At 39.1% G+C, this 24,393-nt stretch overlaps 1 protein-coding gene across 1 annotated transcript in view; it reads right to left on the reverse strand.

The window, feature by feature from the left end:
* The window catches only part of nwk (FCH and double SH3 domains nervous wreck), a 137,345-nt gene that overhangs the window by 75,428 nt on the left and 37,524 nt on the right, over positions 1 to 24,393 (reverse strand). Inside the window, exons 7-11 of the mRNA XM_080269954.1 lie at positions 7,395 to 7,458; positions 5,636 to 5,764; positions 5,145 to 5,267; positions 4,535 to 4,723; positions 3,273 to 3,447 (exon numbers count right to left, since the gene is read on the reverse strand). Of these exons, the coding sequence (XP_080126080.1) occupies positions 3,273 to 3,447; positions 4,535 to 4,723; positions 5,145 to 5,267; positions 5,636 to 5,764; positions 7,395 to 7,458 (680 nt within the window). The remainder of the gene's footprint in view (positions 1 to 3,272; positions 3,448 to 4,534; positions 4,724 to 5,144; positions 5,268 to 5,635; positions 5,765 to 7,394; positions 7,459 to 24,393) is intronic.

Below are 24,393 nucleotides of genomic sequence, written 5' to 3' on the forward strand. Positions count from 1 at the left end.
AGCAAGACAAGACCTCTAAAGGTGACTTTCCAGAGTGTAAACACTGTGGAAGAGATACTAAAAAATGCAAAGAATCTTATGGAAAAAGAGGAGTTCAAAAATGTATGGATAAAAAGATGCCTAACACAAGAAGAACTGGAATTACTGAAAGAGAAAAGGGAGGAAGCAAAAACAAAAAATGAGGGAAGATCAGAAGAGGAGAAGAAGAAATTTTTTTACAAAGTAATAGGATTGCAGGTACAAAAGTGGTACACAAACAGGATGGAAGAAAAAGGAGGAAGGCAGTAGAACCATGTCATGACAAGTATATAAACAAGATGATAAAGTTGATGTACTCAAATGTGGATGGAATGGTATCTAAATTACTAGAGATGAATGATTATGTCAGAGAAAATGAACCACAAATAATATGCCTAACTGAGACAAAATTAACACCAAGGATATCCAATGACATACTAAACTCAGAGGAATACAATATATGAAGAAGAGACAGAAATTTAAGAAAAGGAGGAGGAATTATAATATTAACTAAGAAAAATCTAAAAGTCAATGAAATAAAACTAGATATACCATCACAAGTAGAACTGATTGCAGTAGAGATCGACACATCTGAAGGTAAAGTAATTGTAGCCAATTTGTACATGCCACCCAGATCAAACACATGGGAAAGAGACGAATATGAGGACCTGGCAGAGAGTACAATTCAGAGTATAAGATCCTTGATACATAAAATGGAAGAGAAATCGGAAAGAATTATACTAACTGGGGACTTCAATACAAATATAAATTGGAATACTCTAGATATAAATAGCCAAGAAAGCTGTTGGGACCAAAAGCTCCTGGATCTCGTACAAGAGTTTTCTTAACGCAACATGTGAGGGAAACCACTAGAAAAAGAGGACTTGATGTACCTTCAGTGCTAGATCTAATATTTACTAGGCAAGAAAATGACATTGACAGTTTAATATATCACCCTCCACTCGGCAAAAGCGATCATGCAGTACTAAATTATAACTTCAGGATAGCATATGACATAGTAAACAGCAATGACAGTTACAAAAAGAGCTTAAACTATAAAAAGGGAAATTATCAAGACCTAAAGAAGTATTTCTTAGAAGTTGATTGGGAAAATGAGCTTAGAGGACAAGATTTAAATGCTGTATATAAAAAATTTTGTGAATTTTATGAAATAGGAGTCCAGTAGTACATCCCACAGCACAAAGAAGCAGATAAGAAAATACAGAAATGGTTCAATACAGAATGTAAAAAATCAAAAGAAAGAAGAGATTTGTTGTGGAATAGATACAGAAGACACAATAGTGAAAGGGCGTATAATAATTACAAACAGGCAAGAAACGACTATACAAGAATAAGGAGGGAAGCCCAAAAACAGTTTGAGGAGGATATAATAAATAAAAGTAGTGATCAACCAAGGCTGTTTTACAGCTATATCAGAAGCAAAACCAAAGTAAAAGATATAATACAATCCATCACAGACGAGGGAATCACTTATACACAAGAGAAAGATATTTGTGAAGCACTAAATAAGAATTTCCAATTAGTTTTTACAGAAGAAAAAAATTTTGAGAGGGACTATGTGGAACACGCATGTCCACATATACTACCAGATATACAAATAGCAGAAAAAGTAATACAAGAGGAGTTAAGTAGATTAGACAGAGGAAAAGCAAGTGGTCCTGATGAAATTTCATGTTGGGTGTTACGAGAATGTGCAAAGGAGTTAAGTAAACCATTATTTTTAATTTTCAAGAAATCCTTGAGTCAAGGGAAACTACCTGATATTTGGAAAAAAGCAAATATTGTCCCCTTATTCAAGAAAGGAAATAGACAAAATCCTCTCAACTACCGACCAGTATCACTGACCAGTGTTGTAAGCAAGGTATTAGAAAAACTTATAAGAAAAGCATGGGTAAATCATCTAGAAGAACACAGTATGATAACAGAAAGACAATTTGGTTTCAGAAAAGGAAAATCATGTGTCACTAATCTGTTGAGCTACTATGACAGAGTAACAAACACAATACAGGAAAGGGAAGGATGGGTGGACAGTATCTATTTAGATTTCAAGAAAGCTTTTGACACAGTACCACACCAAAGACTTTTATGGAAGCTGTACCATCAAGGAGGAATTCGAGGCAAACTGTTTTGTTGGATGCAAGACTTTCTCATAAAAAGAGAAATGAGGACAGTACTAAAAGGAAACTACTCATCATGGAAAGAAGTGACTAGTGGAGTACCACAGGGTTCGGTGCTGGCACCAACATGTTTTTAGTGTACATAAATGATATAAACAGTAACACTGGAAATGAGAGCTATCTGAATATGTTTGCAGATGATGCAAAAATACAAAGGAGAATTACTAACACAGACTCTTGTAAAGAGCTACAAGAAGAATTAAATAAACTTCATGAATGGAGTAGTACATGGCAAATGGAATTCAATGTGGACAAGTGTCATGTAATCAAGTTTGGTAAAAGTGGAAAAAGACCTGATTGGGATTATAAGTTAGGAAATAAAACCCTACACACATCAGAAAGAGAGAAAGACCTAGGTGTGATGATCAATAACAGACTATCTCCGGCTGACCACATCAGCGAGAAGGTACGGAACATGTATACACTGCTTGCAAATATGAGAATAGCATTCACATACATAAATGAAGACATGCTACGAAGGATAATAACATCATTCATTAGACCAACCCTGGAATATGCATCAGTAGTCTGGAGTCCTCATCTCAAAAAGCATATAGACAAGATTGAAAAAGTTCAAAGGGCCGCTACAAGATGGATACCAAGCTTAAGGGACCTAAGCTACGAAGAAAGACTAAATAAACTGAATCTACCAACACTACAGGAGAGAAGGAAAAGAGGTGACATGATAATGATATATAAGTGCATATCAGGAAAGGAGAAAATAGACATAAATGATTACTTAACACAGGGAGAAGCATCAGCAAGAGGACACTGCAAAAAACTGCATAAGAAGAGAGGTGATAAAGACGTAAGGAAATTCAGTTTCCCAAACAGAGCAATTGATCAATGGAATGCACTACCGAATGAAATAGTGTGTGCCAAAACAATTCACAAATTTAAGGATATGTACGATAAATATGGTTTAAGACACGGGACAGTACGAGCTTGACTCATTCCTGTAAAGATACAATTAGGTAAGAATTAGGTAAGAACACACAAACTACCACATCCACACCAAAATTAAAACACCTCTCTTCCCCATGGCATATCACCCACCTCCACCATCCCTCAGCAACTGTATCCGCGCCTCTGCCTTCAGCTTGTTTGTCTCGGCCTTCCTGATGATCGTTCTCAGTTCGTCCAGCCGCTGCTCCACATCTGGGGGCAGATCCGCCTCGCTCTTGCCGGCCACACCAAGCTTCTGAATCTTCTTGGTTGCTTCTCGGATCGCCTGTGAGGAAGCAGGGATTATTTCAGAGCATTTGACTAAGGAAGATAAGGCAGTAAGATTTTTTTTTTTTTTAATGCAAATAAGAAGGAACCAAAGGCCAGGAGCCCACAAGACTGTTCCCACCAAGAAAAAACAAAACCAAGTTAACAGAGAGCCAAATTCAAGTACAAGGACATGTACAAAATTATGTGGATATAAAGGAAAAAAAATGATGCCATCATATTGAAAACACCTCATTAATTCCTTTCCACATTACAAGGACTGATGGATGGATGGATAGGCGGAAGAGGAAATGACTGCATGAGTTTATTATAATGTATGTATGTATTGGACGTATGTATGAATGGATGGATGGAAAGATGGGCAGACAGACAGGCAGAACAAATTAATCAATATAAGCATGTTTATAAATTAGTATGGATGTATGAAGTACATTTGCATGTATGCATGACTGTATATATGAATGCATGTATATATGTATATATGTATGAATGGAGGGATGTACAGATAAATGGATGGATGAATGGATGGTTAGGTGGATGGGGGTGAGGATGAATACATGAATGAATGAACAGAAGACTGGATGAAAGGCTGACAAATGAAAGAGCAGGACAGACAGACAGACACAAATGAACTCAATTAAAGAAAATCTCTATGAGGGGAGTTTAAATGGACAAAGTTTTCTCAATCAGTAAGTTCCCGGTGATTTTGTCTTCTCTGATTGACCCACACACTATCCCCTTCAGACCAATTAATTTTTTCCTTTAGTTACTCAGCCTCCTGAGCCTGCTGTGACCCACCCTGACCTATTATGACCTTCTACAACCAGTCATGACCTTTATCCTGACCCAGTATGACCTTCTCTGCTAATCTGCACTATAATACCTGCAATTCTAACTGCCTTGACCTGCTGTGACCTGGCAGAACCACTCATGACCTTTATCCTAACCCAGTATGACCTTTTCTCCCTTTATCCTCATTATAATAACTATAACTCCAACTCACCTTAATCTCCCTTGACCTCCTGTGAATCCCACGACCCTAGTCTTACCATAACAGCCATACCACTGACCCAAGAGTGACCCACCTTGACCTCCCGCTGTATGGCTGTCACACACTTGCGTCCCTCCGCCTCCAGAGCCTGCTGGCACCCCTCGTCATGCATAACGACGGTTTCAATTTTATCTCCCTCACACGGCTCAAAGTCATACTGGATATTCTGACCCAACATCGGATAGAAGGTCAGATAGCACCGCAGGTTGTACCCTCGTGTTACCTGAAATATTATATACATTGTTACCGTACACACACACACACACACAGACACACACACACACACACATACACATACACACACACACACACATACACATACACACACACACATACACACACACACATACACACACACACCATCACTGTTAGTAAAGTACAACACATGGGTGACTAGTTTTTGTATGCATTTCACAGCTATTGGCTGAATATATATATATATCCAGTACAGTACCCAGAATCAGGAAAAAACAAAGACAATTTCAGTGATAAATTACACATAAGTACTTAAAACACACACACATACACACAAAATCAAAACAAATGCACTCACAAGGTTATTTTCACAAGATCAATATACCAATAATACGCCCCATCACCAAACACTTATCATTCTGAGTAAAGTACCAGGCATTGAAACTAACCGTGGTGGCCTGTTCCTTGATCTTGTTGAATGATGCTTGTGATGCTGAACACGTAAGCAGTTCTGTGCGACTCATCAGGGTCAGGTACTCTGCCACCTTGTCGTACATATCACACTCCAGCGTCTGTCAGCGAGGGTCATATCAAGTGTAAATGAGGTGAGGTGAGGTGAGGTAATAATAACAATAACAATGATAATAATAATAATAATAATAATAAAAATAATAATAATGATAGCAACGCTGGGTCTGGTTAGTACTTGGATGGGTGACTGCCTGGGAACACCAGATGCTGTTGGCATCCCTACGTGTCAAGTGGGGTTGGTGGAGGATTAGTGCCCCTCCCTGTAAAACAATTAACTCTAAGCCCTTGGCCACCCCATTTGGGATACATGGCGTCTGGCAATGAATGAATGAATGAATAATGATAATAATAATAAGAATAATAATAATGATAATTATAATAATAATCTCTGTCTCCCTTGTCAACTCACCCTCAGAATACGCTCAAAGTCGACCTCGTAATACCGCTGCTGGTGTGTGTTGGCGGCGATCAGGGACAGCAGGTAATCATTTCGCGCCCCTGCTGACTTCTCGTCGCAGGCATCCCTCTTCGCTGAGAACTGGGGAGTGCGGAGAGGATTAGAAGGGTTAGAGAGGGCTTATAGAGGATTAGAAGGGTCTAAGAGGGATTATAGAGGATTAGATGGGTTAGAGAGGGTTTATAAAGGATTAGAAGGGTTAGAGAGGGTTTATAGAGGATTAGAAGGGTTAGAGGGAGTTATAGAGGACTAGAAGGGTTTGAGAGGGATTATAGAGGATTAGAAGGGTTAAAGAGGGTTTATAGAAGATTAGATGGGTTAGAGAGGGTTTATAGAGGATTAGAAGGGTTTAGAGGATTAGAAGGGTTGGAGAGGGCTTATAGAGGATTAGAAGGGTTAGAGAGCATTTATAGAGCATTAGAAGGGTTAGAAGTTTATAGAGGATTAGAAGGGTTGGAGAGGGTTTATAGAGGACTAGAAGGGTTAGAGCAGGTTTATAGGGGATTAGAAAGGTTAGAGAGGGTTTATAGAGGATTAGAAGGGTTAGAGAGAGTTTACAGAGGATTTACAAATGTTTTGAATTAAGCATTTGGTCATTTTGTGTCTCTGCTGACTTCTACTTGTATGCATTACTCTGGCAAGAACTCTGTGCGTTAGAAAGAATTAAAAAGAGTTAGAGGTGGTTCATAGAGGACTTCACAGACTTTATATAAGGCTTACAGGATATACAATGGTTATACTGTATATTTGGCGAACCGTTGTTTCATGTCCCTACTGACTCACCATCCCAGGCACCATTTTTAATCGAGAACTGTGGGAGATTGGAGGTTAGACGAGCCCTCCTACATGCCACACAGATTGACATGCCACCTCTTCAGCCCATACTGGTGCACTGGCATTAGTGGGGGTGATGTGATGTCAGTGGGTCTTGTGCGAGATCAGTAAAGTCTGTTATGGCAAAATTAATCAAAGTGTTCCCTGCCCCAGCCTGGGACCAAACTTACCTAACTTCACACAACAGCAAAATTAATCAAAGTGTTCCCTGCCCCAGCCTGGGACCAAACTTGCCTAATTTCACACAACAGACAAAGTTTCTAACCACCAGGCCTCTCCCAGCATTCCCACAGCCAAGATCATGCACAGAGCTTTTATGGTACTGTTGACAAAATGGAGTTAATGTTGGTGTCGGGGAGAGGAAAGTTTTGTTGCTGATAAAATATGAGACTATTCTTACTATGAACACTGTAACACACAAAACTTCTGTCACTCTAGTTCTTTCACCTTAACCTGGCCCAGTTTTTCATCCTTTTGCAGGTTATTTCACATAGCTTCATAGCAGAAAGAGAGAATACTGTGGCTCTACATCCTTTCCTCCTCACTTCTTCATGACCAGCATCATATTCCAGTCTTAATCTATTATCACAGTGCAGCGCTGAATAGGGACAGATGGCAATGTTGGGGCAGGTTTAGGTGGACAGATGGCAATGTTGGGGCAAGTTAAGGTGGACAGATGGCAATGTTGGGGCAAGTTAAGGTGGACAGATGGCAATGTTGAGCCAAGTTAAGGTGGACAGATGGCAATGTTGGGGCAAATTAAGGTGTACAGATGGCAATGTTAGGCCAAGTTAAGGTGGACAGATGGCAATGTTGGGACAAGTTAAGGTAAAAGGAGTATAATAATAAGCCACTGGAACCAGGTAACGAGACCCACCTTGGCACTGTTCTTCTGCAGGGACTGTATGCTCTGAAATATTGAGCCTTTCTTCCTCTTCAACCTGTGGAAATAACACAACACTGATAATACACACACACACATGACACAGCCACCTAATTTATTTTTCTTTATTAATAATGGAACAGAGGTAGGAAAAGCAAATGAATAAAAAAAAATAATCTATACACCATTCATAAAATATCCGTAACAGTTGGACTTGAACAGCTGCAGGTTGAAATTTGGGGGGAAACAACTCTGGGGAAGCGAGTTCCTGAGAGATGCAGTTCGGAGAAAATACAAATACTAAATACAAAATACAAAAATACAGCAAAATAGCTACAGTGCCCACAAAATACAAAGAATGATTACAGTACCTACACTTTCATGGGCTGTATTCTCACAGCAAATCTATCTGTGCTGTGATTGGTTAACTATATGTCAAGCTTGTGTTTGTGGGAAGCTGGTCAGTTAATATGCCATGTCATCCACCTACCTGCATGATAGTTCGTCAATACTGTATATAGTCTTAATACACATAAATTTCCAGCACGAATAAAAACATATCTATCTATCTATTCCCAGATGCCTTAATCCCGTAAGGGGTGGCCACAAACAAACTGTCTCCATGTCACCCTGTCCCCTGCCATTTTGCTGCCCTCCCCCCATGCCCAATTATAGGCTATGATAAAAATTTCATAAATACTGACTGATAATATGGATGAATATAAATACAAACTCATAAACAAAAACAAAATACCAATAACTAAAAATATTATCAGAAATCGATAAATACAAAATCATATACATATATATAATACTGTACTGATACAATTAATAAGACAGTGAAAAAAAAAATTAATGGATGAGAGAGAGAGAGAGAGAGAGAACCGGAAAAAGGTCAATGTACACAGAATTTTCAATTTCACCCAAATAATCCACCCAAATCAATCCATCAATGACTCAATAACACCTGTATATTTACCTGTATTATATATTTCTTCCTGTTACAGATTACATTTTCACAAGCCAACTGGTTCTTTGACAACCATTTACTAAAGAGCCATTGCAATATGAAAACCAACAGCATTTATTTTCACAGCATTTATTTCATCTTACAAGCTTTTAAAATGAACTCTTGCATTATGAAGCCATGCAGATTGATAAACCATGCAATGAAAGTGAGATTATAACTGAAAAAAATAAATAAATAAATAAATAAATATATAATAAATCTGACTGGAACCAACTGCAAAAATAAAAATAAATGAATGAAAGGAACCAAGTGAAAAAAATAAATAAATAAATAAATGAGTAGATCCAACTGGAAAAAAATAAATAAATAAAATAAATAAATCTGACTGGAACCAACTGCAAAACTAAATAAAAATAAATGAATGAAAGGAACCAACTGAAAAAAATGAATAAATAAATAAATGAGTAGATCCAACTGCAAAAAACAAAAAACAAAAAAATAAATATGACCGGAACCAACTGCAAAAAAGGTAAATAAATATGAATGGACCCAACTGCAAAAATAATATGTAAATAAATGAATAAAAAAATAAATACACAAATAAATAAATATGACAGGTACCCTCTTGACATTATCATTATTTTACTTTCCTTTTCTTCCTACTTCTAGATTCATTATTATTATTAGTATTATAATGATGATGATGATGATGATGATTATTATTATTATTATTATTATTATTATTATTATGATTACTATTATTTTATCATTATTTTAATTATTTTTTTACCTATGCAGAAACTCCATAATGTAGGGTTATACAGAGGCTGCATTAACCTCTTCACTACCATACACTGCTCACTTTAACTATGGCTGGTTTGTTTCCATCTGATGGAACTGACCTCAGTGCTAAGTTATCTACCTATCTATCTATTGCCAGACGCCTCAATCCCGTTTGGGGTGGCCACAAACAAATCGCCTCCAAGTCGCCCTGCTCCCAACTCACACCCCCCTCTCTCATATACCTCTCCACCCCATCCCTCCACCTCATCCTCGGCCTCCCCCTCCCTCTTCCCCCCTCCACCTCACTCACATACACTCTCTTCGTCAGTCTTTCACCCTCCATCCTCTCCACATGGCCAAACCACCTCAGTGTGTTCCTCATAACGCTCCCTATCACATCCACATCAACACCACAACGTTCCTTTATATCCTCATTCGTCAGCCTATCTCTCCACGTGACTCCACAGGCTCCTCTTAAATAACTCATTTCCACTGCTCTCACTCTTGACTTGTGTCCTTCCAACAACGTCCAAGCTTCACTTCCGTACGTTAGAGTTGGTATCACAATACTGTCATGTAGTAACTTTTTCACTTCCATGCTCACTTCCCTGTTTCTTATCACTGCTTTCAAAGAACCAGCAACCTTTCTTCCCTGCTGTACCCTTTCAAGCACTTCACCCTCCAAACCTCCATCCTTACTCATCACACTACCCAAGTACTTAAACGTGCCCACATTTTCCAATTCCTCACCATCCAACCTCGCTGTACATTCACTGACTTCACCTCTCTCAAAGACCATCACTTTACTCTTCCCTACATTCACCTTCAGATTCCGTTTCTTACACACTCTCCCAAACTCATCCACCAAGCCTTGCAGCTCCCATTCGTCTTCACTCAACAACACAGTATCATCTGCAAACAACAGTACAGGGAGTTTCCAAACATTATCCTCTCTCACCAGGGCCACTCCAACATCCACTACCCTACCTTGTACCTCTTTTATTACTCCATCCATGTACAGATTGAATAACCACGGAGACATGACACATCCCTGTTTCAACCCAACTTTCAAAGAGAAAAATTCACTTAGTTCGCCATCCACACGCACTGCAGCCTTCGCACCATCGTACATACTCTTCACAGCATTCAACAACTTCCCATCTACTCCATATATTCTTAACACTTTCCACAATCCTTGTCTATCCACCCTGTCATATGCTTTCTCCAAATCCATGAAAGCCGTATACAACTTCTTTCCCTTCTCTAGAAACTTTTCCACTAAAGATCTAAGAATGAATATCTGATCTACACAGCCTCTTCCCTTCCTAAAGCCTCCCTGTTCTTCTCCAACTAATTTCTCTGTTCTTTCTCTAACTCTGTCAATAAGTATCCTGCCATACACTTTTCCTATTATACTAAGAAGACAAATGCCCCTATGATTACCACACACTTCTTTTTCCCCTTTTCCTTTGTACAAGGGAATAATTATACCTGACTTCCAATCCTCCGGGACTCTACTTTCCTCCCAGGCTAATCTGCACATCTTCCACATCCATTCTACTACTATCTCTCCCCCATGCTTCAGCATTTCACCACACACTCCAATTCCTGGGGCTTTCCCAGATTTAACTTTCTTCATTGCTTCCACAACTTCTATCCTACTGATTTCTTCCTGTCTTCTCACCTCCCTCCTTCTCCCAGCCATTCCCCAGCCACTTATACTCGCATTACTTCCATCCTCTACGTTCAACAATTCCTTAAAGTGTTCTCTCCATCTGCTCACTTTTTCTCCCTTCTCCACTAGTAATCTACCATTTTTATCTTTCACTCCCCTGCTAACTTCACTTCCACCCTGTCTTACTCTTTTCACCTCTTTCCAGAACATTTTCTTACAGTCCCTCCACTTTACACTCAAATTCCTTCCAAATTCCTCATCCACTCTCTTCTTACTCTCTCTTACTAATCTTTTCACCTCTCTCTTCCTCTCTACATATAACTCTCTCTTCCGCCTCTCAACTTCTTCCACGCCCCTATTTCTCATCCATTCATTGTATGCTTTCTTCTTTTGTGCCACAGCCTGTTTCACCTCTTCAGTCCACCACGCTGTTCCTTGCATCCCCCTCCGTCTTCTCTTCCTTCCACACACCACATCACATGCTGCACATATTTCTTCTGTAAATATGCTACACACACCTTCCACGTCTCCCATCTGCTCCAATTCATATTTGCCCAATCGTTCCTCCACTTCTCTCTTATACTCTGCCTTTTTCTCATCCTCTTGTAACCTTTCCACTCTCCTTGCAACTACTCCTTCCTCTCGTCTTTCCCTTCTTCTATTTCTCCACTCTAACTGGACCTTGATTCTGGCCACCACCAAGTAGTGGTCAGAGAGTCCACTCCCCCAACCTCTATAAACTCTTGCATCCATTATACATCTTCGCATCCTTTCATCCACACACACATAATCAATCATTGCCTTCCTTCCATTCAGTTCACCACCCACCCTTCTCATCACTCGCCAGGTATACCTGTGGATCATTTTATGCCTGAAGAGGGTATTGGCTACCACCATCCCCCTCCCAGCACAAATGTCCACTAACGCACTCCCATTCTCATCTATCTCAGCAGGCACACCCCACTCACCAACTATTCCATCCACCTTCGCATTCCCAACTTTACCATTCATATCACCAATCAAAAACACTCTCTCATTCCTTCCAAACTTTTCCATGCACACTTCTACATTTGTCCAGAACTCTTCTCTCACTCTTCTAGCACGATCTTGCGTTGGCGCATACACACACACAATCGCCCACATTTGTATTCCAACTTTCAACTTTACCCACACAATCCTTGACCCAACTGATCCATACTGTCTTATGCTCTTCTTCCATCTTTTACTCACAACTATACATACTCCTTCCTTCGCCCTCTCATTCTCACCTACTCCTGCACATATACCCCATCCATACTCCCATTCTCTCACACTTTCTCCTCCCCATTTTGTTTCAGTTATTCCACATACATCCACTTTCGCACCCTCAAGCACCTGGACAATCTCTCTCTCTTTCACCTCATCATTCGCTCCTCTTACATTCCAAGTACCCATTACCAAGTCCTTTGTCCGGTCCTGAGTCGTCATCGTTTGGTCAGTCCTTGTCCGAGGCTTATTGTTTGTTTTTTTTGTTAGTTGTTTTCCGGGGAGGGGCACTAACCCTCCGCCAACCCTTTTAGTCACCTTTTACGACAAGCAGGGATACTGGGGGAGTATTCTTGAAAAACCCCCCTACCCCCAGGGGGTCGTTATGCTGTAGCAATTAATCTCCTTGGTTACCAGTCAGATTTATCCTCTAATCTCCTTGATTACCAGTCAGATTTATCCTCTAATCTTGGTTATGTCTCACGACTAGCATCATATCGCAGTGCTACTCTCTTTTTATATCTCAGCATTCAAGGAGAGATGGCAGTGTTAGGCCAGGTTAGAATAAATGGAGTACAGTTATAAGGGAGTTGTATAAGTGGATGTTAAGCCATAGTAATGCCTTCTGCTTTCCACCAATGGGTACGATGCTCCAAAAAGACAACAATCTCTTCCTAGTTAAAATAAATGAACTCTATAGGAGGCCCTCATGGAATAGAGTCATCTGGTAACAGCAAGAACATACTGCAAACAGACATCCATGTAGTAAAACAGGGTAAACTGACAGACAAGAACATACTGCAAAAAGATATCTGTGCAGCAAAAAAGGATAAACTGACAGACAAGAACATACTGCAAAAAGATAACCATGTAGTATGAATGGGGTTAACTGGCTGATAAGAACATACTGCAAAAAATATGTCCATGTGGTAAGATGGGGATAAGCTGACTGACAAGACCACACTGCAAAAAGATATCTGTGCAGTAAAAAGAGGGTAAACTGGGTGACAAGAACATACTGCGAAAAGATATCCGTGTACCTGGCTGACACGAACAACTGCCATCAAGCCTACGATAGTTATTTCTGGCGTAGGTTTCTTCAAATTAACTGTTACCACAGTAACAAGTCTTTCCCAACAGTTAGGTGTTCAACAAATTCAATGCACAATTCAGAAGAAACATGCAGTCATTCTAAACACTCAACACTGATATAGAAATTCTCAACAGTTAAGGAAAAACCCATTCTCATCGGCTAACAGTGGTGGAATAAGAACGGCTTTCACAGGTCCATGGAAGGGGAATTTGATGTAATTAAAATACATTCTCATCAAGTCTGCTTACAGGAAAATCAAGAATTTTGTAGAAAGACACTAAAAAATGAGGAATACAGCAAAAAAAAAAACTTGATTACATTTTTCAAGCTGACAAAATGGAATATGACTTGGGGATCATGGTGAGGACAATGATGATGATGACGATGAATATTACTGACAATGATTATTATACTGGGCTACATTATTATGTTCTTGGTCAACATGTATACACTTCAGCAATACAGTATTAGTAGTACCAGTAGTAGTAGCAGAAATAGTAGTAGTAGTAGTAGTAGTAGTAACAGTAGTTGTAGCAATAATGTAGTAGTAGTAGTTGGAACCCCAGGCTCATCTGAAAGTGAACCCAGTGAACTGCAGGCTGAAGCTGTCTGCAACCCATCATCATCTCTTCAGGGAACAAAGCAGGGACTGGGAAACATTTGTATAACCTGGCAGCTCCACTGCCCAGTCATATCAGTGCCACCACGTGAAGGCATCCCTGTCCGGCACAACAAAAAGGAAGATCAAAGCAGGCGACAGACAACAGGATGTCAGATGGTAAGGACAGAATACAAGGAAGTGAAGGTATAAAGAGGGAATTTTTATGTCATAAGTTCCTGTTCTGAAGCACAATACTGTACATCCATAAATTCAAATACTGTCTGCCTAAAACTGGGATCCGATTGTGAAAACCTTGATTTTTCATACATTCCTTATGCCATGCTGCTACACTTATCCAAAATCATCTCCTATGGATCACCATCTCATCACTATCTCTTATCCCAATATATTTATCTATCTATCTATAGCCAAATGCCTTAATCCTGTAAGGGGTAGCAATAAACAAATCACCTCCATGTCGCCCTGTCCCCTGCCATTTCGCTGCCCTCCTCCCAGCTTATACTTCCCTCTCTCATATACCTCTCCACTCCATCCCTCCATCTCATCCTTGGTCTCTCCCCTCCCTCTCCTCCCCTCTACCTCACTCACATACACTCCCCTCATTAATTTCTTGCCCTCCATCCTCTCCACATCTCCAGTCTACCTCCTTATACCTCACCCTGTCATTTCTTCTTCACAAACCTATAATCTCCAAGCCACTGTCCTATGGTTTATCCTGCCATCTGTCCCTTCATCACCAGCTTTCCTTCTGATCATTCTATACTTATTATTATTATGATTATTATTATTATTACTATTTATTTATTTTTTGCCGTGTCCCCTTCTTATTGTAAGCCAATACAAATACAGTATTTTTCTCTCTTTAACAACATCAAGACTGCATTCTGTCTTTCTACCAACCACCCCTTGGATATAAACCTACACAGGCTCAATCCAACTGGAGTGCCGTAGTTACCCACTAAACCACCAGGTGCCGTAATCTGGTTATATGGTTACCACCCAGTGAAGTAAATGGTTTCCTGGTGTACAGGAAACCATTTGGCTTGTCACTCAGTGTAGAGTCACCCATAGACAGAAGGAAGAGGAAAGAAATAAGGAAAGGAAGACAGACGATGAAGGAAGGAAAGAAAGATGGAAGAAAGAGAGGAAAGGACAGGCACCTTAGAGCTGCACTACATTGAGTGAGTGGATGGTGAGTGTCCCCACCTACCACTACCACTAAAGGGGAAAAAAAAAAAAGAAGAAAAGATAAAGAAAAATTAAGAGAAAAAAAAAAGTATTGCAGGAAAAATAATGAGGACAACCCCCAGATTCCATAAGCTGTATTCTGAGCAGCTTTGGGGCATCCATAGCACCTTTCAGCAAGTGATTTAGTCTGCACATTACACGTCAGTCTTCTCTTGTATATTAGTGACGAAGAGTACAGTAAACCCTCGATATAACGAACTAATTGGGGGAGGGGTGGGTCGTTACATCCGAAGTTCCCTATAAAAGGGTTCGTTATATTGAGGGATCACTGTATATTGATATGGAAAAAAACATAAGCTGCATAGAAGAGAATGGCAAGGTGTTAAAATAAATCACTTAGGAAGAGGTGCTAACGACCCTCCTGTGCAATTTAAAATATAATCCTTAGTCTCATTCTCACTGGGTAAGGAAGCTCCCTAACACCTCTCCAAAGTGATTTATTTTTGGATATGGCTGGTTAATATCCTTTTGTATGTTATTTTTGCAGTGCATGAATGTATTCGAAGGATTTATGTAACAATGAAAAGGACAGTAAGGTGTAATAAACAAAACAAATCACCCAGGAAAAGGTGTTAGGGAGCTTCCTTAACTGACAAGAATATAGACCTTAATCTTCCTCACCCCTCACCCCAGTACCCCCACCCCACCCCACCCCACCCCTACCCCTACCCCCACCTCCTCTACCCCTCCATTTTCTGCTCCTTAACCTACTTTATTTTCACTCTAACTATAATCTGATCCTTATTCTCTCACATCATAAGAGTCAAATTACACTTAAAAACAGTTTTCCTGCCAGTCTGGAGGTGGTGTTGGACATGCAGGTGTGTGCGTGTGTATGTAAGCATGTCTGTTTGAAAGTGCAAGGCATGAAAAGCACATGCACACATGCTAAATGCACAAGCATACTGAAAAAATAAAACAGCAGCAGCATTTTTGATATACTAACTCCATATGAAAATATGGCTATGATGATGAAGATAATGATGATGGCAATGTTGACAGTGATGATGATGGTGATGATGACAGTGACAATGAAGATGATGGTGATGATGACAGTGACAATGAAGATGATGATAACGATGACAGTGATGATAACAATGATGATGATGATGCCGAAGATGATAATGATGATGATGATGACAACAGTGACAATGATGGTGATGATGATGACACTGATGATAATGATGATAATAATGATGATGATGGTCCCTAACTGGTCTTGTGTTGTACAGGATTCAGTATTGCCAGGCCTATCTCTGCAAAATACCCAACATTTAATACAGTACGGCCTCACTATTTCAACATGAGGTGTGTTCTTGAATGTACTGTTTTTAGAGTCAATACTGTATGTTGGAGAGGTATATGAGAGAGGGGGAATGTGAGCTGGGAGGGAGGTCAGCAAAATGACAGGGGACAGGGCAACATGGAGGCAATTTGTTTGTGGCTACCCCATACTAGATTAAGGTGTCTGGCTATAGATAGATAGAAAACTGTATGTGGAAAAGATTAGTGGAATTACAGCTCATTTATCATAACTAGGTGGGGATATTCGTCCTTTTGCAGCTTATCTCTCGTATGTCAATGGCTGAATAAGATAATACTATAATGTACTCGTTTTACTCTACCTTGACCCAGATTTTCGTCCCTTTGCAGCTTAGTTCTCACAGGTCAACGGCCAAATAAGACAATACTATACTCTTTTCACTATACCTTGGCCCAGATTATCCTTTTGCAGCCTATTTCATGTGGCTCTGTGACAAAAAGACAATGCTACCACTCCACAACCTTTTCATCTCATTTCTTTGTGACTAGCATCATATTATAATGCAATTCATTGTTACAACTCAGCATTCAAGATGGAGATGTGGCAAATTTAGGCCAAGTTAGTGTAAAACAGTATATAGTAGTCATGCATCTTTCCCACAGCAATTATTCATGAGTAGCACAATATACTAGTGTATAACCCCCTGTTGTAGCACTGTATTTAAGATGGCAAGATGACAATTTTACACTTACTTAATGTGAGCAGAGTATATGTGAGTCAAGAGGCACAACAGAAGTCAGCCAGCATACTGATAAAATGGTGGACACAACAACACAATAAGTAACATTGAGAGAAATGTGTACACTTGTTAATGAAGCTTCAGAATACTGTAAACCAAAATGTACAACTATACACTTGATTTGCTTCTTTTTTAATGGTCTGCATCTTACACCAAACAGCTGTTTAAGGGTTTGGGGCGTCTGATAAAAGCATACAGTGAGAGATTACTACACTGTATCTGGAGCTACAGGGCACAAAATCAACAGATATCCTACTTAAAATGACATCTTCACATCATGATCTAAACAATATTACATTTACCTTTCATGCAAAACTTTGATAACCTACTCTGATCTAAGACTTGCTTAAGGAAATGAATAAGATTTTATCTGGGCCTTGGTTTAACTAATATAATGAGATATCTAGTCGCTCAACTCTTTCCCTATCACCTGAGAAGAGAATGGCAGACTGCAGAAAAAGGTCAACCACCCTGCAGTCTACTGGGTTCACATTCAGATGAGTCTGTGGCAAAAATGGCCACTTTAACCAGCGTCATCAAATCTAATCTCACCTTATCTATCCTAATGCCCCCACCCTCACTCTACCCTAACCCAAGCCAACCCACATAACCCTCCCAGTACACTACCCTACCTTGCCCTACCCTTACCCAATCCACACAAACCCACCACAACCACATCTATCCTGATTCAACAACATACACCGGCATGCCTGTAACCCAATGCCGGTCTATGTTCGGTTCTGTCTGGCTAATTCCTGTCAAAACCACTTGTGTCCTGGCCCCAGAGGGAGGTGAGGGGGGGCAGGTAAATGAATAGGATTACTTGCTGAAAAACTCTGAAGCTAACATCATGATCCTCACCTAAACTATGAGTGATGATGATGACTAATGAATTGATGGTGATGAGAATTGATGATGATGGTGGAGACTGAATAACGATGACAATGATGCTGATGATGAAGAAGATGATGATGATGATGATGATGATCCAGTAAGCTGATATCAATACATTGCACTAAGGCAATCCAATATGGTCTTAGTTCTATCATCTGAACCTAGCTCAACACAGCCCAGCCCAACCCAGCAGAACCTAAATAAGCCAACCAGAGTTAGTCTAACCCAGTCTAACATAACCTAACACAGTCCAATCCAAATGAACCTAAAAAAAAGATCTGGCTTAACCTACCCTAATCCAAACAAATCCAAATGACCCTACTAAAACCTAACTTAACCTGACCTGACATCCAAACTAACCTACTGTAACCCAATCCAATCTAACCTAACACAAACTAATGCAGCCTAACCTACTGTATGCTAACCAATCCAAATCTGCCTTACTTTAACCTAAGTCAACCCAGCCTTACCCCGACCTGACATCCAAACTAACCTACTGTAACCCAACCCAATCTAACCTAACACAAATTAATGCAGCCTAACCTACTGTATGCTAACCAATCCAAATCTGCCTTACATTACCCCAATCCAACCCAAACTAACCTTCCCTAACATGACTTATCCTAACCAAACACAATCCATCACAATCCAATGCGACCTAACCTATCCCAATCTGCCTAACCCCAGCCCAATCCAACCCAGCTTAATTTAACCTGACATGACCTAGTTTAAGCCAACCCTGCATCACTCAGTCCAACATATCACACAGTTGCTGGAAGAATAACAATACATCAAGGAGACTCAACCCCATCAGCCTGAGGACACCTTCTGCATATAAAAAAAAAAGAAAAAAAGAAAAAGAAAAAGGGCAATTCTATTCATCTTAGGATAAAAGGTCCTCAAACTGAAGGGGTTAGAAAAAGATATGGAACTTAACCCCTGGCATCCAGTGACTCGTTTCTAATTTTCTTCTCACTTTCTCCAGCTAACTTTATCCATGTTAGGAGAGACTTTCAGTGCTGGAGAGGTTAGATATATCAGAAACAGGCTTCACAAACCCCTTCAGTACTAGAACCCTCGCCCAAATTGAGTCAAATCATCGGCAGCAGAAGAAGTAAGCTAAAAAGAGCATCACAGGGATTTAAGGTAATTTTATCATCCATACTGTGCTCCTCAGCAAACAGACAGCGTTGGTGATGAAAACAATGGTGTGAGGTGAGAGGCAGTGCTTGGCGTGTAGGTGGCCAGGCTTAACACTAGGGGGTCCTTTGAAAACACATGATCCAAGTCTTATCATTATTACTACTATTATTATTATTATTATTATTACTATTATTGTTGTTGTTATTATTATTAGGCTTTCAAAATAATGGTAATTTTTCATTTCTCAGGCTTTGAAAGTGAGGTTAATTTTTTTATAACACAAATTAACATAGCTTCCTGTTTTCTCTGGCTTTAAATTATTTTGACTTCTGCTTAATTTGGAGGGGGGAAGGGAATGACTGACCATAAGTATCATACAAAGCACAATTTAAAATTTTGGTTGTACAGGAACAAGTAGGAGTCAGTTGCAAAATCTGGTGTATGTGACTAAAACAATTATCAATATTATACTCATCATCATGTTTTCAGAACACATTGCCAACATTACATGGGACAGAGAGATGGTGTGTGTGTGTGGAGGGGGGGGGAGACCGTGTAGTGATGTGTTGCATTGTAAATGGCTTTGAAGAGTTCCTAACACCTTTTCCTTGGTAATTCATTCTGCACATTACACCTCAGCATCCTCTTGTGGGTCACTGTTGCAAGGTTGATACTAAAACGATAAAACAAAAAAGTACGCTATGGTGTAATCCGCAGACTAAATCACTATGAAAAGAGTGCTAAGAACCCTCGTATGTCACCTAGAACACAGCCCAGAGAGACATAGCACAACTTCTAACATTATGGTGGGACTGTCACCATTCTGAAGTCTTATAATGGCTGACTTGGGGGAGCAGCCAGCCAAACAAATCTCAAAATATATCTGTTCAGACACATAATACACTTAGTTTTGCTAATCCATATATCCCAGAGCTGGTTTAAGTCCTGGGTTGTTTGTCTACATAAATTTTGAAGTGTGTGAATGGTAGATAATTGTTACTTGATACAGTTTTTGGCAAATGAGAAAGTGAAGAAGCATTGTGGTGTGGATGTGTGGGCTGAAGGGAGGCAATAAAATGGCTGGGGACAGGGCAGCATGGAGGCAATTTGTTTGTGACCACCCCTTACAGGATTATGGCATTTGGTTAGAGATAATTAGATATATTTTTGAAGGGGTTATATGTTTACAAGTTATGGGTCTGAAAGGGTTTTGTGTTTAGAGGTTATAGGATTGAAGCAGCTGTGTTTACAATTTATAGGATTGAAGCAGCTGTGTTTATAAGTTATAGGATTGATGCAGCTGTGTTTATAAGTTATAGGATTGATGCAGCTGTGTTTACAAGTTATAGGATTGAAGCAGCTGTGTTTACAAGTTATAGGATTGAAGCAGCTGTGTTTACAAGTTATAGGATTGAAGCAGCTGTGTTTACAAGATATAGGATTGAACAGATCTGATGTTTACAAAAAGCTCCGTGGGTGACAGTTTAAACCAAAGTCTTTAGTTGACCCATCTCTTCACTACACAGTCTCTCTAGTGGGGGGGGGGGAGTGAGAGGAAGTGGTGGGGGGAGTGACTGGTGAGGGGGGGGGAGCAGAAAAACAAGTTAGCAATAATTCGAACACGTAAACAAATATCTCACGTACCGGGTAATCATCCTAGCATGATAAATTTATGTGGAAATAAGAAAATTAAAATGAGTTTGTGGTTAGTTATCAGCCTTAGTTTAATAATGGAAATAGGAGAGATAGAGATAAAGAGAGAGAGAGAGAGAGAGAGAGAGAGAGAGAGACTGAAGGAATATTATATCTTGTTACCATTCTTAGGTCAGCCTCTTCAATCTAATGGTGTATTTTTCCTTTTATTCCTGCTACCTCCAGATAGTTTTATTCAGTTTAGGAAAGATTCTCTCTCTCTCTCTCTCTCTCTCTCCCCCCTCTTTCTCTTTCTTTTACATTTATAAAAGATCTCTCTCCCTCTCTCACTCTCTCTCTCTCACATCAGTTTAGGAAAGATCTCCCTTTCTCTCTTTCTCTTTCTGTTCAGTTTAGGAAAGATCTCTCTTTCACTTTTTCCCACTCTCTCTCTCTCTCTCTCTCTCTCTCTTTCATTCAAAAATGTCTCCTCAGCTGAATAAAACCATCCGAACATAAGAAACGAGAAAAATACGTCACCAGATTAAAAAGGAAGATTTTCGTATCGTTTATAATCAATACAATACGATTATAAACGATACGAAAATCTTATCTGGCAAAAATTTGAGGTGTCACTTTTAACTACATTCCAAAAAAAAATGTGCATATAATTTGAGTTTACAGTTAGTTATTATTATTATTTTAAAAAACTATCTCTTGAGGGTTAGTTATTATTATTACTGTAAACACTATACCTTGGGGGTTAGTTATTATCTTCAACACCATCCCTTGAGAGGTTAAATTCTACCTCCACACGTGTTTTGAAAATCAGGAAAATATATAATTGGGATCTTGGGAAACATCCTTAATTTAGGCACTGTATATGGGAAGGGAAAAAGGCAGAATTTCAAACCATTAAAAAAACACAGAAATAAAGTATGTTTCTTAATTTACATACAGTACTATATTTAAGGAAGGGAAAATTGGCAAAGTTTCCATCAACAGTTATGTAAATATAAAATGGATTTTTAGCTGAACATCATCCTTAAAAAAAAAAAATGGAATGTTGAGAAATTCCATCTGATAAAAAAATATATACAGTATATATATAACTTGCTGGAGCAGTGAAAAAACTGCATAATCTGATTCCAAAATAATGTTGAAATATAATGCGTCTGTTAATATCACTCTGCATTTTAACACTGTATCTGGAAGGGGGAAAAGGTATGAACTGGTTTTCAAAAAATGTGTAAAATCAAAAGTGGCATTCAATTTGTTGACATAATAATCTGCAACCTTAATATAAATCACTCTTGAAAAACTTATAGATATGCTGGTCTCTAAAAAAGTGAAAACAACAGGTGTACAAGAATATAATATTATCGTTTGGCAGGTTTCAAAAATGTAAAATTAACCTGGCACTCAATTGACCAACACAAAACTCTGCAATCTTAACAAAATCACAGTTGAAAATTTTTAAAAACATGTAAGTCTCTGGAAACCTGTGATAAAAAATTGGCCTACAACAATATCATACTATGGCAGCTACTGTATGAGTCTTAAACCCTGTATTATCTATGTTCATCTTAAATTCTAAATGCATGTGGATAAGGGAGGTATTGAGTTTGTTGTCAGATATATGGGCTTCCTCTCTTAATAACTGAGTGTAAAATAATAAAAAAAAGGAAACTGTGAGTGTAATTCTGTGTTAATCTTAAGTTGTATATTCAAGTGGAAATGGGACACACAACCTGCTTTGCTGTCAGTTACTGGCTTTCCTATTAACCCCTTCTATTACCAAGGCTTCTCCTGAGCTTAGTAAGAACATTAGGTGTAGCCACAATAAATCAAGTACCCTAACTATGGGAGAGCAAACTTAAATGCTATGTAACTAAATTTCCAAACATTCTAATCTCCCCCCTCCCCCCCAAAAAAAAAAGCTGAACACATCCAAATCCAAAACAACACACTGACCAAGCTGTCACGTACACATGTGCTTAGCCCATCGCTGGTCATGACCAAAACTTACACAGCCCCCCATCTGTCCCTAGTGAAGTAAAATGCATACAGCATATAGCTTGTCCCTGGACTTGAAATGGTGATTACACAAAGTGATTCTTGTGTCAATTTGAGTAAAAAATATGATATCAACCTGCTGTTGATTCCCAACCATTACAGTGCTACAATTACTGATGACTTTATGGCTGAATTATGAGGGAGGCCAGCTTCATCCGTAAAGTCATCAGTAACTGTAGCTCCGTAAGAGCAAAGAACTGTACCTCAGTTGATATAGCATTTCTTGCACTGTTTACTGTTCTTTCTCTTCCTCTTCCTCCCCTACCAAAACAGCAACACAAGGCTGGCAATTCCCCCTGACCAGGTGGCAGAGGCAGATTTAAAGGCCATTTGGTCCCCTTCCAGTCAAATGCAGGTCCAGTAATTTAAGGTTTATCACCACGGTTGACTCTGGAGCTGATTTGCCCAATAATTTTTTAATTTTCTCTGACCATCAGGTAATTCTGTAACTCATGGCTCTGACCAGTGACAGGTTAAAGCACAGTGTTGTACACTACAACTGTAATGAACTACTACATATTAGTAAACTCCATAGAAATTCATATGTATACTGTACTATCTTGTAAACAGGAACACAAGTAGCACCAATAAATTGGCTGACAACATTAAATACAAAAATTATTGAAGTGTAAAATGTTATTACAATACCTCAGCACAAACAAGTCAAAAATATGAACTCAAAGAAATCATTTAGTAATCAGAAAGCTGAATAAAAATATTCCCAGGCTCAACATAGACTTTGGCAACACTAATTACAACTCATAAAAAAATGTGACAACAACAAACACTGCACTCCTTTACAATGTGATAATATTAACTAAAACATTAATACATAAAAAAGCTGAATTACAGCGTGGCTATAAATATCCCCATAAACAATACACAGGCCAATGAGAAGCTGGACCCTTCAGTACAGAGAGAGAGAGAGAATTATTGCAATGAAGGGATTCTCAACATAATTGCTTTACAACAACAATGACACACCCGCAAAGCAAAATTATATACCAAAGCAAGACGATGACACTGGCACGCTGACAAAAACAAAGGGAAAGGTAATATTGGAAACTGATCAACCGAACTTCTTAAAGCCTTGCATATAACAGGAGAAATATCTATAAAAAAATGAGAAACTATCGCTCAAGCACACACAGGACTAACTAGGCGTGTGAGGTGATGTTTGGCCTTGCAACTAGACAATACATAAAAATCTATGCAATATATAAACAGGATGAGTAAAATTTTAAATATCATCACAAATGTATTGGTACTTTTCAGATAATTAAGCATGGGAGGTGGAAGACACCCTTGCCAAAAACGCAGAGAAACAAACTCTTCGTCGCTGATTACTCTTAATTGCTAAGAGTTCAATTTAATAGGCTTGCATGCGACAGCCTAATTGCGGCTCTCCATGCTGCTCAATCTCTAGCAGCCACTCTATTCAGCCCTTTTTCCCTGAGGTCACACTCAATGACCTCATCCCATTAAAATTTGATCTACAACAGATAGATACGATTTTGAATAATGCTCAGAAATCTAAAACAGGATTCTT

Source organism: Coenobita brevimanus, chromosome 4 (assembly GCF_032717465.1).
Source record: "Coenobita brevimanus isolate Jiangsu-jjx chromosome 4, ASM3271746v2, whole genome shotgun sequence".
NCBI classification, from domain to species: Eukaryota; Metazoa; Arthropoda; class Malacostraca; order Decapoda; family Coenobitidae; genus Coenobita; species Coenobita brevimanus.